Here is a 14,668-nt window from a genome sequence, read left to right as displayed (position 1 = left end):
CTTTTTACAATGTCATTGCCTGCTGAGCACAGTCATGTGTCTGGACAGAATGCTGCTAGTCTGTACTGTGATCTTTGGTAAGTGGCAAAATAAGTAACTAAATAATGATATTGGCTTTTGAATTCGATCTTGTCTTTCTTCAATACTGCGTTTTGATATATTACTGCATCAAACTACATTTAGTCGGCAGTCTTCATCAGAAACCAATATTTGACTAATGAAAATGTGAAAGAGGTCTACTTTTTAATTAATGACATCAAGTTCAGGGATCAATACGCATGGATGCATCAATATGGAAGTTCTTGTGCTTGAATAATTAATCATTTTCAAACCATTGCATTGCTTGCTTCAAAACATCTTGCACACAAAACCCTGCTTAAACGAAAACAAATATAGTCCATACTCCAGTACTGTGCGCCAGCTAAGACGCAGGACTTCTGAAGCTACACAACATTTTAATTCACAGTATTACCAGTGTTTTTATTGAAACCCTTCCATGTTTGGTTTTTACTGTGTGTACTAGATAATTTTTTATCATGCTGTGTCAAGCATATTAGGTATAAAATGTTTTGAATCAAGAAATTCAAAGGGACAAATGAACAGCTGTGGCCAGAACTAGCAAAGCTGTCTGCAGAGTTATTGGCACTACAAAAGGAGGTCTTGTAAATGTTCATTCTTTTCTGACCATGCCTTTACATATGCAGAACATGTTTCCATGTTGCCATGCTAGCTGGCTCCTATTCAGTAACTCAACTGCTAGATGAAAACTGGCACATTAAAAAAGGTATGGAAACTCTTTTGTAGGGTGTTTTCGGACTGGGATGTTGACTTCCTTAAAACATTATTTAACTGTTACTCAATTATGTCCTTCAAGATTATTTAGACCCTATCTTTAAAAAAAACAATTCAAGTTGAGTTGCTGAAATGGTCAGTAGAAGTGACAAATAAGAATAACATAAAACCACAATCATTCTCAAACTTTCCTAATGATGCATGGAATTCACAGCAACCAAGCATTGAGCATTCCCCTTCTCCTTTTCTAAATGTAACCACTGTGAAACACCTTGTGATATTTAGCTTCAAGAGTGCTATTCTTCATTGCCGCTATACGGTACTTGTTTAACACTTAATTAAACATCAGGTCCAAGTTGTTGATATATCATTACTCATTCAATGTCTCTTTGTTTCATCACAGCAGCTTTGTGGAGAGGCACCCATGCATTATATCCCACCCCTTCCATCCCTGAGCGTGTTTCTGCCCTTGTCGGATCCTGTGTTGTCATCCCCTGCTCCTTTACACGCCTCACCATTCACTCTGTAAAGAGCGTGCATGAAAGAGTCGATGTTAGGGTGACATACAGGGACAGCAGGAACTTCTTTTCCTTGCGAAGCATTGCATTTAACAGTGCTGAGGGAAACCAGGTGAATCGTGTCTTCCAGGGACGTACATCTTTATGGGGGAACCTAGCAGATGGAGACTGTTCAGTGAAGATAGAGAGGGTCACTATGGAAGACTCCCTTGTGTATGCGTTGGCACTGAAGAAGAGTGGAGATTTACACTGGGGAAAAGCAAAAAGCGTCCACTTGCTTGTCTCAAGTAAGAGGACATTTCTTTTTTTTCCCAACTTCTCCAACAAAATTGCTAAATGGTCTTGTTTTATAATAATATGGTAACGATAAATAATAATAGAGGTAATACCAGCATTATCACATTACGGATGTAATAATGTAACTTCAATAAAGACACCATAAGGTCGACAGTAATTCTTATCCTTACTGACAGGTACTCCAGAGAACCCAGTAATCAGTGGCGTGGAGTCAGTAACAGAGGGACAGTTGGTGACCGTCAACTGCACTGTCAACTATTTCTGCCCCTCCCAACCACCAGCACTGAAGTGGAACTGGGAGAGAGGAGCCCAAGAAAACAGCAGTGTGCCTCGGAGAGTAGAGAAACTCCAAGCCCAGAAGCTTATGCTCCTGGCTTCTCTCTCCTTTACAGCCACATCCCACATCAAGTCCAGGCTGAGATGTGAGGCAGTGTTTCCAGGAGACCGAAGAGCATCAGTTGTGAAGCATTTTCAAGTAACATGTAAGATGTAGCGCCGTAGACAGCAATATGTGAAAATTGCATTTTGACTGTTGCCCATTGTGGTTGCATAACTAAGATAGAGCGCTGAGTATATGGAAATATATTTCTGCAATCAATAGTATTGTACTGCTTTTTCCCCAGTCTCTCCAAAAGATGTTGAAGTCCAGGTCCTTAGCTTGATCATTCGGGAGGGGGCAAATATTTTGCTGACCTGTGTCTGTAAGGCTGACCCCCCTGTGTCAAACTACAATTGGTCCTACACCCTACATGGATATGTTGTCAACCTCCAGCAGCACACAAACACAATCCGAGTATACAACGTGACCCGAGATATGAGGTTCAGCTGCTCAGCACAAAATGCGGTCGGCCGGTCAGAATCAAAGCCCATCGATTTGGACATTCACTGTGAGCCTAAATTTATCAAAATTATCAACAAAAAAATACTATAAAATGTTCAGGTCATTTTCAAGCTGCTGTTCTGTCTACCTCTTCATCTCTCCTCCAGACAAGCCCGTTATTGTCCATAGATCCTCCTCCTGTGTGGTAAAGGAATTTGAGGTGCTGTGTCTGTGTGCAGTTGACTCCAACCCCAGGCCTGCTGTCACCTGGACCGTCAACGGAAGCCTTCCATCCAGCAGTTACAACACATCCGTGATCTCATACAATAAGACCCTAGTTGCTGTTATGAGGGGGCCCATGGTTACCCCACTGAGAGTGGTCTGTGTTACCACTAATTCACTAGGCAACGACTCTCACACCTTGCTGGAAGGAGGAGAAGGTAAGCAGCAGAGACCTTTCCTTCAGACAACAGTAAGGTGTTATGTGAGTCGTGACCAAATTGTCGTTATGTACGCGCTGTATTAAGCTAAGTTTATGTATCTTTTCGTGTGTTGTCTTTGATGGACAGGGACTAGTTCTCTATTGTGGAGAGTGATACTTGCGGCCACCATTTCAGTACCTGTCTTCCTTCTGTCAATGTTCCTGCTTTGTTGCTGTCACAGAAGGGTCAAAAAGTAAGAAACTGTCGAGAGAATTTCACAATACCGTTCCTCACTTTGAAACAAACTGACATTAAATGATAATTGTCATCCAATCTGGAATTGTTCTTGCTTTTCCATAGACGTGTCCTGAACACCAGACATCCTTCAGTGTACCCTGGGGAATTTGAAATCTACCAGGACCCAATGCCCCTCTACATCAACTGCACTGAAGTTACACACATCTACAACAATGGCAGCTACCAGCTTGTATACCAGAACTGCACCCCTCTGTTTGTTCGCTCAAAGCAGGTACTTCACTTGAGTGTTTATATTTTTTAAGTTTATATGTTGTAGTTACAAGTGATTATTAAACTGTAAAATAGAAGAGTAAAAGTATTTTGTAGTGAAATGGTGACTGGTTGCTGAGATGTCGTTACTTTGTGATGTGGCCTTTAAATACAGTGTTCCTTGACTGGCCACAACAAAATAGTACAGAGCTAAGCAGTTCTGATCCATGATCTTCTGTTTTCTTTATGCTCTATTCGTACGTCGCTTTGGATAAAAGCATCTGCTAAATAAATAAAATGTCAAAATTGTTTCCCAGCACTTGTTGCCTGGACAAAAAAAGTCAGCTCCAATGCAAAAGAAACATCATAGACATGCAGTGAACTAAGATACACAATCATCTCTGTTCCAGAAGCAGCATAACTCTCTCTGTCAGATGGCAAGAAGAGAGGGAGAGAGGACAGCAGGTGAGAGGTGGGGATGGAGAAGGGAGTCAAGAAGAGGAGGACGTAGAGCTTTCAGAGGACCTAGAAACCCCACCTCCACTGACAATGAAACAGCAATCTACTTGGAGATCATCTGAGTTCACTCAAATGATTTACTTCTCAAATAAGACTGATAATCACTAATATTTTTTGGCAATGCAGCACTAACGCTTGAAATTTTATTTGTCTGTATAACTGTATATGTCTGTGTAGTGCTAGGTAATCATGCATTTGAGCCACCCTTGCCAATTTTATTAGCTAGACAATCATCGAATGTTGAGATTCTTTGTTTTCTGCAATAAATACGGACTGTATTTTCTACATTTAAGTAATCTGTTGTATTGGATTGTTGTGGTTCCATTATTAATCGATTGGTTTGTTTGTAACTGCTGTTAGTTTTTGATCCCTAAGAGTACTGAAACTTTCCATCTATCTATAAATATATCAGAAAAATCATAATAATATTATAATAAGAATTTAAAGAAACATGTATTACGGATTATACACACACGCAGACCCTGATGTGAACTATCTTTATTCATTTTTATAACTTTTAAAATATTTTCCAATGTCACAGTGAGTTTACTGTAAAAAATTGGATTCAAGCTATTGCTGGGGCAAAAAATACCTATTCCAACAGCTTTCAATGTGATTTTAGTCCTCTTAACGCGGGCCAGCCACCCTCCTGCACTCATGCATCCTATAGGCACACATGTAAAATATACCTGCAATACAAAACAGAAATGATTGTGACATTGTGAAACAATTTATCAACCAAGACAGTAATCCTTTCTAAGAGTAGTGGCAAATTCACCACCATGGCAGTGCTGAACCAAAACCTCACTCGCAGCCATCTCTTTCCCATTTACCTGCAAAGAAGGTCATAAGCAGTGCCACCCAGCCCAGTATGTAGGACCAGGAGAAACGCCAGTCACCAAATCGTTTCCCCAGGAAGTTCACTGTCACCCCAGTGTAGATGGCCATGGCAAGAAGAACAAATAGAGCTGGAAGAAAATGACAGGTATACATATTGAAATGAACATTTGCCAGATAAGATATGTGCACAGTTGAGAGTCCATAAGGTTTTCTGTCATATGAAAATGATTTGTTGTTTTGTGTGTTTAATGTCTTGTGTGCCAAAGGATATGTTTGGGGGTCTACATTGTGTGTTGACATTGGAACATTTTGTTTATTGCATTTGAATGTATCTGCTTTTTGATGTCCTGTGTGACTCACTGGAGACAAAGAACATGATCCCTGCAGCAAAAGACCGATTGAATCTTTCAAAGGCAGAGAAATGGGCGAAGGAGAGAATTCCTGCAATGATGCCAGCAAAGCATGACATGGCTGAGAGGATCATAAATGCACGGGTAGCATTCCAGTAGGCTGAGGAGAGAGATGTCACATAGAAGTTCAAAGATCATAAAAAGACATAGTTCAAATTGCTTTACCATAAACTTTCTCTATTTCCATGTCTAATCTGTTGATACGGTCACCTAATTAAAAACCAGTAAAGGTTTTATTAGGAGAGGCATTATACTGGGCAGAAACTGCGTTCATCCATACAACCTAATAGTAATGCCTGATAGTCAAAGTGTTCCAGGAGCACCAAAGTGTCCACTCACCGATGCTGTCTGTCTGCATGTAACACTTGCCGGACATACAGTATCTCCACAGGCCCTGGTGAGCAAAGCTGCCAGACAGGCGATACTGCATCCAGTAGTCTGTCGCTGTGGAGACCACCAGCAAGATGTTCCCCACAATGGCGCAGAATAGGCCCCCTCCCATGAAGCTGTACATCCTGAGGGACACTGCAACAGTGGCAAGACACAGTGCACACCGAAGCACAGAGAAAGGGTAAAAAAAACAGGCAACCATGGGGCAGGTATCGGCCCCTCTTTGTCTTTCAATACCTATTTATTATTTTAGAGGTAAATTTGTATATAATATATAAGAAAAAATACCAAAATAAATACGTCAAAAATATATTTTGCAATTAATACCCTCAAACATTGAACTTGCATGATCCTTGAAATTGATGCTTTACCTAATACAACATATTCCATATTGGCCAATTGCAATTGGATATAGGATGTTGTTTCCGTTGTCTGCTACAATGTAAGCGGTGGCTGTGATAAAAGTAGATTAATAACGTATACACCTGGCACCCCTTCCTATACTCAGATACACATCTGACACTTCACACCCATAATGTTGTGTGCTTTAACTGAAAGCTTCACAACAGATTTTACAGTTTGTACAGTTGTCCAGCCATACATGTGTGTCCTCTTTTCTCAATCACTTCCCATGCAGCTACAACATATTGACTGATATGGTACAAACATTTGTGACCCAAGACACAAGATCTGCCATCATTGAAGTCCGGAAGTGGCTTAATGACCATGTTTTTTATAACCTAAAAAACGTTTTACCGTATCCACATGCAACATATTACTTTTGATATATATACTGCTCTGGCATCTATAAATGTTACAATTCTCAACCAACAAATGTAATTCCGTGTCATGAAGACTTCCCACCCCCACACCAACACAACTTCTCAATTTGTCAATATACAGTGCATAAAATGTCATTCCATGAAAAGAAATGAATGTCATTTTTGCATAGATCGACTTGGTTCGTTCTGACACCATGTCAAAACGGCACGAGTATCAATTAGCAAAAGATGGACATTTTGAAATAACCAATAACAGACAGGATGGTCATGGTCATGACACTGGAACATCTCAAATCAGCTCAAAACAATTATTTGACATTTTATTTCCTGTATCTGACAAGTTTAGCCTAAAATAGCCATGTAAGTCTCTGTGCTTATATAAAGTCAATGTGGATTTAAGATATAGTTTCTTCCAAAGCTGGATGATAATGAAAGATGGAGCAAATCCATCTACAAAGACAGATGATTCAACAGTTATATTTAAGCATTCAGGCTTCTGGAAACATGAGTATAGCTTTTCTGCTCTAAATGCAGATTGAGTTCAACTGTAAAAATATGTGTATAGTTGTTGTAAGGTGTAAGTACATAAAAATACACCAATTATCCAATTGATCTGTTCATCCAAACGATCTGTTTATCCATATACAAAACTGTTTCGTTTCACAACAGCCCTGAGACAAATGCCAGGATATTTCTTACCTAGATTCTTCAGGATAAATAAACCCTCTTAAGTATCAACTTTCCACGAGGAAAGAGTGAAAGAGAGAGAGAGTGCAAGCCCGGCTGAGCAAAATGTCAAAGAGGACACCCTAGGCTGAATTCCAAAAAGTTATCCCCTCTGCTTTTCTGTTGATGGTGGCAAAATCTTTTAAAACAGAACAGAACAAATACACTTGAGCTGGTGGGCACCCAGGCACATGACCTGTTCACATTGAGTCAGGGGGGAGTGTTTGGGGCGACTGTTTGAGTGTTGTGTGTGTGGGGGGTTACTACAGTCCCTTTTTCTGTTGTTGTATTAGACATTCTGGAACTGTGGATGTGCAAAGGCTTGCATTACTGGGGCGGTCAATGCAACATGCTGAAGTGCACACTTTCTTTCAGAGCTATCATCTGGCACTAGGTGTGGTCATATGGACAAATCAGGTCATTAGAACAGACACATGACTTACATGATGGATGTACACACACCTAAAAATGTCACATGATTTAGCTGGAGTTGAAATTTAAAAATATAATTTTATATAAAGAAAGTAACTTGGTTCCTACAATTTTTTAAAAATTCTTTAAAAGACAATGCTAAATGAACAGCAAATAGCATGTGTTGCATATTGTGTTTATTGTCAACATATTTATCAAGCACTGTAACAGTGTGTTTACTTCATGTGAGAGGGTTGGCATCAGTCATCAGCGGTTGCTGTGGCTTGCACTGCTAACTCTTCAAAGCAGCGTTGCACTAGGCCACACTCAAGTCACTCTTACTACTGCACTAAATGGATACCAAGGGGGTTTCTGGTAAGGTGGCAGTGTAGATGGGAACATATCTTGCTCTGTTAACTTGCATCAATGGCATTAAACTTGGTTCAAAGTTAATCCAATCCATCTAAAACAACACCATAGACCTTGGGAATAATTAGAATTTTTTTAAATGGAAGGAAATATTTAATCCATTCTGCTTGTATCAGTTATGAGAAAAACTAATGATGTAACGTAACGATGTAGGTTTTAAAAATGCATCTTGATCCTGATGAGAATGCATTACTGATTTAAATTTGGCTTTTGTTCTGGTTATGGCACTAAAGGACAAGCTGTCCTGGAAGACAGCCGGCCTTTCAGATTTTATAGTCCAGGTACACGTTAGGCTTACAATACTTTTTTGACACAGAGTTAAATGTTTTGCCTTCTTCTGCTAGTGCCAATGTTTAAAATTACCAAATAAAAATTATTTACCCTAACACAGACATATATATCAGAATATATTTAAACAAAAACTAGTAGTAAGTAAACCTGATTCGACTGAGGATGTATAGTTAAAGCTACATAAGTTCAAAGCCACTGTACATTTCCCTTATAGAATAAAGGAAATCAGAACTCAAACAAAATTAAATCTATGATGCATTTGATGTAACATGAAACAGATTGTCCCTGAAGTACATCTGCCAGGCACTCTCCCTTAAATAAGATGGATTTCAGTCATGTTATGAAACCTGAGTATTTAGCATGCAATGGATGTACAATAGGAAGTAATTCTCAAAGCATTTTAGTTGCTTTTAGTGTGACATGCAACATGTCCAATAGTGTCTGAAAAAAGTAAATAATTCAATCATATGAAGATAGTATGACAGCAGTTGTGTTCATTTGACAATAAAAAATAAAAAAGAAACATAGTAGATGCTTTCCATATAACCTTCGAAAGGTGCCAGTGTAAAAGTCTAAGACGCTCTGGGAAAACCTATGGTGAATCAAAATGTAAATATATAACCTGCAGAGTGACAGATAAAATGTAGGTTATCTACGCAGAAATTGTACAGCATTAACTTAAAAACAAATGTACTAAAATACATTCGGACTCATTAACCAAATATAAACTACTTCAGAAACGTGCAATCATATCCATCTCAGATTATGAAAAAAAACTCCATATCCAACTATGGGTAAACCTGAATGTAGAAGTTGCTAACAAGTTACACACAAACAATAGACACAAGTGTATGGTTTATCAAGACAACAACAAATCACAACTTAAGCCAATATCAAATCAAAGACCGGATTAATTTGACTGACTGTAAGAAACCATCAATAGGGCATCAAACTAAAAATGGTTCACAAAATTATGCTCTTTCGCTTGACAATCGCCTGATGTTGACTCATTTAAGGATACGGACAATTTTGTTCCACTTTGCATGGGCGAGTACAGTTTTTCAACCTAACATTAGTTTAATTTAAAGGAAATGCTCACAATCCAAAATATGAATTTTAAATACAAAATGCACAACAAATATCTTGATGTAGACAAAACATAAATAATGCAAAAATAAACATTAGAACATTGTTAGGTGAATCAGAACATCTAAAGGAAGTTAATACATTACATTCATCATCACTGATGACAAAAATGGTTTTGGAATTAAGATCCTGACATGTTATCATAAAGATTTTAACATGAAAAATAAACACTTGATCTGGTGCTCTGTCCTTTGATTCGTAGAAATAAATACCCCTTTATACACACAAATTCAGAATCCCATATGTCCCAGGTACTGGTGCAAAAAGTCAGTGAAGATGCATGAAGACTTTTCACCGTGAGAAAATCCAGCAGACCAGCACACCCAATGCCAGGGCTGCACCAGCGCCTATGTTCAAGAGAATGGGTCTCCAGTAGAGCCATTGCTCTCTCTGCCTCTCTGTGTCACTCAATTTAATTTTCATCCTCTGTACTTTCTGTGCCATGTTGGTGATCCGCTCCTCTCGCCTCTTTCTGGGCCTGAGACAAGCAATAAAGTGGTTATCAGACAATTGCAGTTCAAAATCACATGATTTAAGATGGATTACGTTGTCTAACAATGTATTGTCTTTTGTTCCAACAACCAATTGTAAAGGTTTTACTATTTCAGCATCTGAAATTGGCAACTATCTACATTGTGGTGAGCACAGAATTTTAGTAATGAAAGTAAGTAAGTCTACACTGTATTTCTGAGCAATTTTGTGTTATTTACACATTTCTAAGTACCCAAAACTTTTGAATGGTAGAGTATGTTATATATTTGTTAAGAAACCCCATACAGGTGGGTATCCCCTGTATGGGAAGTGGCATTCCACCCAGATGTATGAAGATAAGACAAAGTGGAATGCCACCTGGGTCAAAACAGCCTCTGAGTAGACACAGCTTGTTGTGACTGTTGTCCAACATCCAATATTGAGGGAGTGGACATCGGTTGGTCTAGACACCTTGTCCTCGCAACATTTGTAGTACTCACATATTTGCCCCCTCTACAGGGTCTTGATACCGGCTGTGAATATCTGTCTGTGTTCCTGCCACTTTGTCATCCCTTGCCGCTGGCCCCAAGGTGGCATTAGTCGCTAGGCAGGGCAAGGGCTCGTCATCTGGCTTTAAGGGCTGTCTCAGGGGCGGCAGGGCAGGGTGAGACTCACATACTGTCCCTCTGTCTTCTGGGGACAGCTTCCACTGTCTCTGTGCAAAAGTAAACATGAAAACATCCGTGGTGAGTAACTCCTAAAATAGAGCAGGCTACATGGGATAATGGAGCATGTCATTCGTTTAAAATGTACTTACATAAATTAGGGTGAATAAAAAGCTTGGCTTTGGTTAGACACAGTGTAAATTCACCGACCCATCATGTTACTATAGAAAAAGGAGGGCGCCAATAACCCAAGGGGCACTCTCCAGCAACCAAGGGATTCAAATAGTTTAAAATCCAATTACCTGCACAGAGCTGTCTCCCATGATGCACCTGGCACCCTCTATGACAGCCATGTAGGAAAAGCGGAGCTGGTCTGACGTTTGGATCAGGCCCATACGATGCTCCCTCATGTCCAGCAGAACCCTCTGAATGTCCACAGAGGACGGATCCTTCCTCTTGTCCATCTGCATTCAGACAGGACAGAAGACATTAGCCATCAGAACGAAGTCCCACAACCTATCCGCTGTACATTTTTTACACCTAACTCCTTTAAAAATATTTGAGTATTTTACTCACTTGTATAGGTAATATATGGATGAATAAATATCAGCAATGCACACAACCTCCAGTAACTATGGAAAGTGTACACCCAAGTGATCTTTTTCAAGTGTTTTTGCTCAATAATTCAGTTTGGAGTGACCAACTCATGCAGGGTTTTGAGGAAGACGTATGACACCACCGATTAAGAATCACATAGTCAGAGCATCAGGCAACCCCCTGCACCAGAGCAGGTGTATCAGCAGCATCACACATGCTACACATGCTGGGTTGGGAGCTACAGACACTGACCATGGACAATAGTCAGCCACTCTGGCACACGGCCAAGACCCTCTGTAGTGACAGACCCCAGCAGCAGCAGCCAGAGTTCAGATGCACCAGTACACTGAAAAAGGTTCCCCCATATTTTAGTGACCTTCCCGTCAGTCAAACTTTTGATTGATTCAAAAGTCTTGTGAGAGTGGGTGTTCTTGAGCACTTGAAAAATGGATTGCACAAGCAATAATATCTGTAATTGTGTAAATAAAGAATCTACACCAATTCCATCATTAATAATGAAGGAGGTTGAGTCAAATGACTGGTTTCTCTTCTCTATTCAACACAACATGGAACTCTTTAAATCAGCCCTCAGTCAAAAATTCTATACCGAGCAGACACTTTAACAAACCACAAGACCTTTGCCGACTGAACAAACTCTGTGACCTTACCAAAACCAGACAGGTGTCAACCAATGAGAAGGTTCCCGAGCGTCCAATCCCAGCACTACAGTGCACCACCGGAGGGCCATGTTCTGATCCCAAGGATCCAGACTCTCGAACCTTAAACAGGAAGTTGAGAAAGGAAGCAGGGGATTCTGGAACGCCAAAGTCCGGCCATGAGGTGTAATGGAAGTGGTAGATCTCTCTGGTCCCTCCTGTCTGAATCACAAGGAGGAGGACTGATTTACATTTATGCAAATGCACCATTAAAATGGTGTGTATGAAATGCACTGTGAATCAAACCAGTATTTGTTAATTACACATTTTCTTCCATTTTACAATTTTCTCTTTTATACAGTTAGAAATTGTATATTGATCATGATTCATTAAAATTATCGTTTTATCGTCATTAAAAGGTTTCAAGGGCAGGTCAAACATATTTTGCTGACCTTTGTATTCTGCAGGTCTAGCACTCGTATTGTGTAGTAAGACTTGTCTTTTTCTGAGCGTAACGACACCACAAAACCTGTGTCTGGCAGGGACTTCTGCTGTTCCTCACATGTTGGCCAGTACTGGGCACATTTTTCCTATAAAATACAGAAAATAATCAGACTTTACAGCTTGTTCTAACTAAGAGTTAAAGAATCAGTATGTCTTAAAGCAACCTTTGGTGAGCATCCAGTAAAAATGACCATGATTGACTTTGAAATATACATACTGTTGACAAATGAAAAGAGAAACCTGAATACATGAGAACAGAAACAAAGAAACAAACATAGAACACACTCATAGATATGTGTGTATTACTATTATGTATACAACTGTGTATCACATTGTCTGCAGGCCTATGTACATTTCTTGTTAAGTGTTTTGCTTTCGCATGAAAGCTACTTGCTTTCAGCTATAGAGGTTCAGATATTGTTAAATGCAATACAAAAAGTAAACAAAGTTGGATGATGCAGTCAAGATTTCATTTGCTTGATTTTGTTTTCATACTCACAGATCCTTTCTCAATGACTCTGTTGAGCATTATAACAGCTTTGGTACCCTGCTCCCAGATCATTAGCCAGAAGTGGCCACAGGTGTGGGTCAAAGGGCCCTGGGGAAGCAAAAACACACATTAAGCTATATGTACAAATCTTGAGCATATAACAGAACAAATGTAGAAATATCCTATCACCTGTGATAGAATATAAGATCTTTGGGCTTCTTTCATAATGACCAAGCTGGCATTTATGTAGTCATTTTCAGAGTTTTTAAGTTTCACACGACTGTGATCATCTAAAAACAGAAAACAAAACAAACATTTAGTCACACATGTCGACCTATTAATCATCAGTGTAATCCATAATTAAAATGTATATTGTATTTGGATGAAAATGAAGCACAAAGGAGAGAGACAGCAACTTACATGGGCTAACATCCCTGTATCGGTTTAGATTCCGGTTTTCTGGAGATTTTGCTACTTTATATTCATAGTCACTGGACTGGGTTCTAATTTCCTGAAAAGATACAAGAAGTGAAAGATGGTTAGCTTTGAGGTTTACCTGAGGGGTGTGACAGCCAAATATTGTAACGTTGGGGTATTGGACACAGAGAACAGTAGAGGGAGAGAACAACAAGAGTTAGATGAGATATCTTGATGCTTTAAAATAGGACTGTGTAGAGTACCTAGAGCTTATTAAAGAGCATTTTCAAAGTGAAATCCCAAACAAACCTTTTTGACAATATGACACTTGCATACCTCAAGGTATGCACTGATCGGGGTGGACGTGCAGTCAGCGCAGCAATTGCAACACCAATGCCCTATGCTATATGATAATCTTTCTGTTTCATGGGAATATAGATTGTGTTCTCTCTTTTTTCTCTATATAGACATTTCTGCAGAGTTTGATAACGATCCATTCATTTCAATCAGGTGAGTTGGCGCAGGACAGTCTAAACCAGGGGTGTCGAACTCCGGTCCTCGAGGGCCGCTGTCCTGCATGTTTTAGATGTTTCCCTGCTCCAACACACCTGATTCAATTAAAAGGGTTGTTATAACGACCATTCATTCGAATCAGGTGAGCTGGATCAGGGAAACATCTAAAACATGCAGGACAGCGGCCCTCGAGGACCGGAGTTCGACACCCCTGGTCTAAACATACAGGACAGTGAGGACTGAGGGCCAGGGTTGAAGACCACTAATCTCGTTTTAGTACCTAGAATAGCTAGACTACCTACATGGGTAACTAGACATTTTAGGTAGCGAAAAAACACCATGCTGACCAAACGTAGTTGCGTTTTCTGAACGTGACAGGGCAAACTAGGCTAGACAGGGCTAAATACATATGTCTTGATGAAACACATGGTGCAATTCAGTTGGCACTGACAGTTCAACATGTTTGAATTGCTTGCTACAGTACCGCTGGTGGAGCTAGCACTAGTAATGTAGTTAGACATACAGTAGAGCTAGCGAAGCGGCTAACACCAGACCACTGTGAAGTTCCAAGCCCTCGTGCAAACATAGGAAAGCCTAACTCACATTGTAAAGATTTTTCCATGTCCCAGACGTATCTAGGTCTTCAAATTCTTGCTGCAAATTCATTATGATGTTGTAATCTCTATAGTCTAATCCCTGAAATCGGTTATCTTCTGTCCCTCTCGATACGAACTTCTGTGTGTACTCCAACGGAATCGCTTTCTTCTTCTTCTATTGAAGTTAAAGGCAGATGCTAACCAACGTATGAGTTGCATCATCGCCACCTACTGTTAAAGAGACGCCTGCCTAAGACGTTTCCCTGCAACAAAAAATAACAGGTGTTATTTTTCAGGTGTGCACACACACCTGATTCAAAGGAATGGGTCGTATATCAGGCTTCTGCGAGTTTAGTTATTATTTAAATAAAATAAATATCATGGACTATAATAACATTAAGGATCGACAAATTAAAAGGGGAAAAAGATGAAGACAGTGAGAAGGAAATGTAGGTAAAA

At 39.7% G+C, this 14,668-nt stretch overlaps 3 protein-coding genes across 5 annotated transcripts; 1 reads left to right on the top strand and 2 right to left on the bottom strand.

Moving 5' to 3' along the window:
* Positions 1 to 17: 17 nt before the first annotated feature.
* On the top strand, positions 18 to 4,160 carry LOC124478480 (sialoadhesin). 3 transcript variants are annotated; one of them, XM_047036724.1, is made up of 8 exons: positions 18 to 77; positions 1,199 to 1,597; positions 1,784 to 2,089; positions 2,231 to 2,494; positions 2,595 to 2,867; positions 2,997 to 3,102; positions 3,210 to 3,378; positions 3,767 to 4,160. In XM_047036724.1, the coding sequence occupies exons 1-8, from the start codon at positions 35 to 37 to the stop codon at positions 3,935 to 3,937; spliced, it is 1,731 nt and encodes a 576-aa protein (XP_046892680.1). In that variant the 5' UTR covers positions 18 to 34; the 3' UTR covers positions 3,938 to 4,160. The 3 variants fall into 3 exon arrangements, with proteins under 3 accessions (XP_046892680.1, XP_046892671.1, XP_046892662.1); XM_047036715.1 differs by having other exon boundaries at positions 23 to 77; positions 1,196 to 1,597; XM_047036706.1 differs by lacking the exon at positions 18 to 77 and adding an exon at positions 710 to 784 and having other exon boundaries at positions 1,196 to 1,597.
* Positions 4,161 to 4,357: 197 nt separating this feature from the next.
* LOC124480309 (lens fiber membrane intrinsic protein-like) lies at positions 4,358 to 7,161 on the bottom strand. Its single transcript, XM_047039476.1, has 5 exons — positions 6,997 to 7,161; positions 5,465 to 5,650; positions 5,076 to 5,225; positions 4,709 to 4,843; positions 4,358 to 4,564 (listed from the first exon to the last, which is right to left on the bottom strand). The coding sequence occupies exons 2-5, from the start codon at positions 5,637 to 5,639 to the stop codon at positions 4,503 to 4,505; spliced, it is 522 nt and encodes a 173-aa protein (XP_046895432.1). The 5' UTR covers positions 5,640 to 5,650; positions 6,997 to 7,161; the 3' UTR covers positions 4,358 to 4,502.
* Positions 7,162 to 8,622: 1,461 nt separating this feature from the next.
* Positions 8,623 to 14,373, bottom strand: ptpn2a (protein tyrosine phosphatase non-receptor type 2a). Its single transcript, XM_047043124.1, has 9 exons — positions 14,217 to 14,373; positions 13,104 to 13,194; positions 12,873 to 12,973; positions 12,693 to 12,791; positions 12,142 to 12,279; positions 11,702 to 11,911; positions 10,739 to 10,900; positions 10,272 to 10,486; positions 8,623 to 9,778 (listed from the first exon to the last, which is right to left on the bottom strand). Exons 1-9 carry the CDS (start codon positions 14,277 to 14,279, stop codon positions 9,592 to 9,594), a joined length of 1,266 nt encoding a protein of 421 aa, XP_046899080.1. The 5' UTR covers positions 14,280 to 14,373; the 3' UTR covers positions 8,623 to 9,591.
* Positions 14,374 to 14,668: the final 295 nt, after the last annotated feature.

The sequence above is a fragment of the Hypomesus transpacificus genome, chromosome 2 (assembly GCF_021917145.1).
Source record: "Hypomesus transpacificus isolate Combined female chromosome 2, fHypTra1, whole genome shotgun sequence".
Lineage (NCBI taxonomy): Eukaryota > Metazoa > Chordata > Actinopteri > Osmeriformes > Osmeridae > Hypomesus > Hypomesus transpacificus.
Note: the sequence above shows the minus strand (reverse complement) of the source record. Positions and strands in the feature narration are given on the sequence as shown.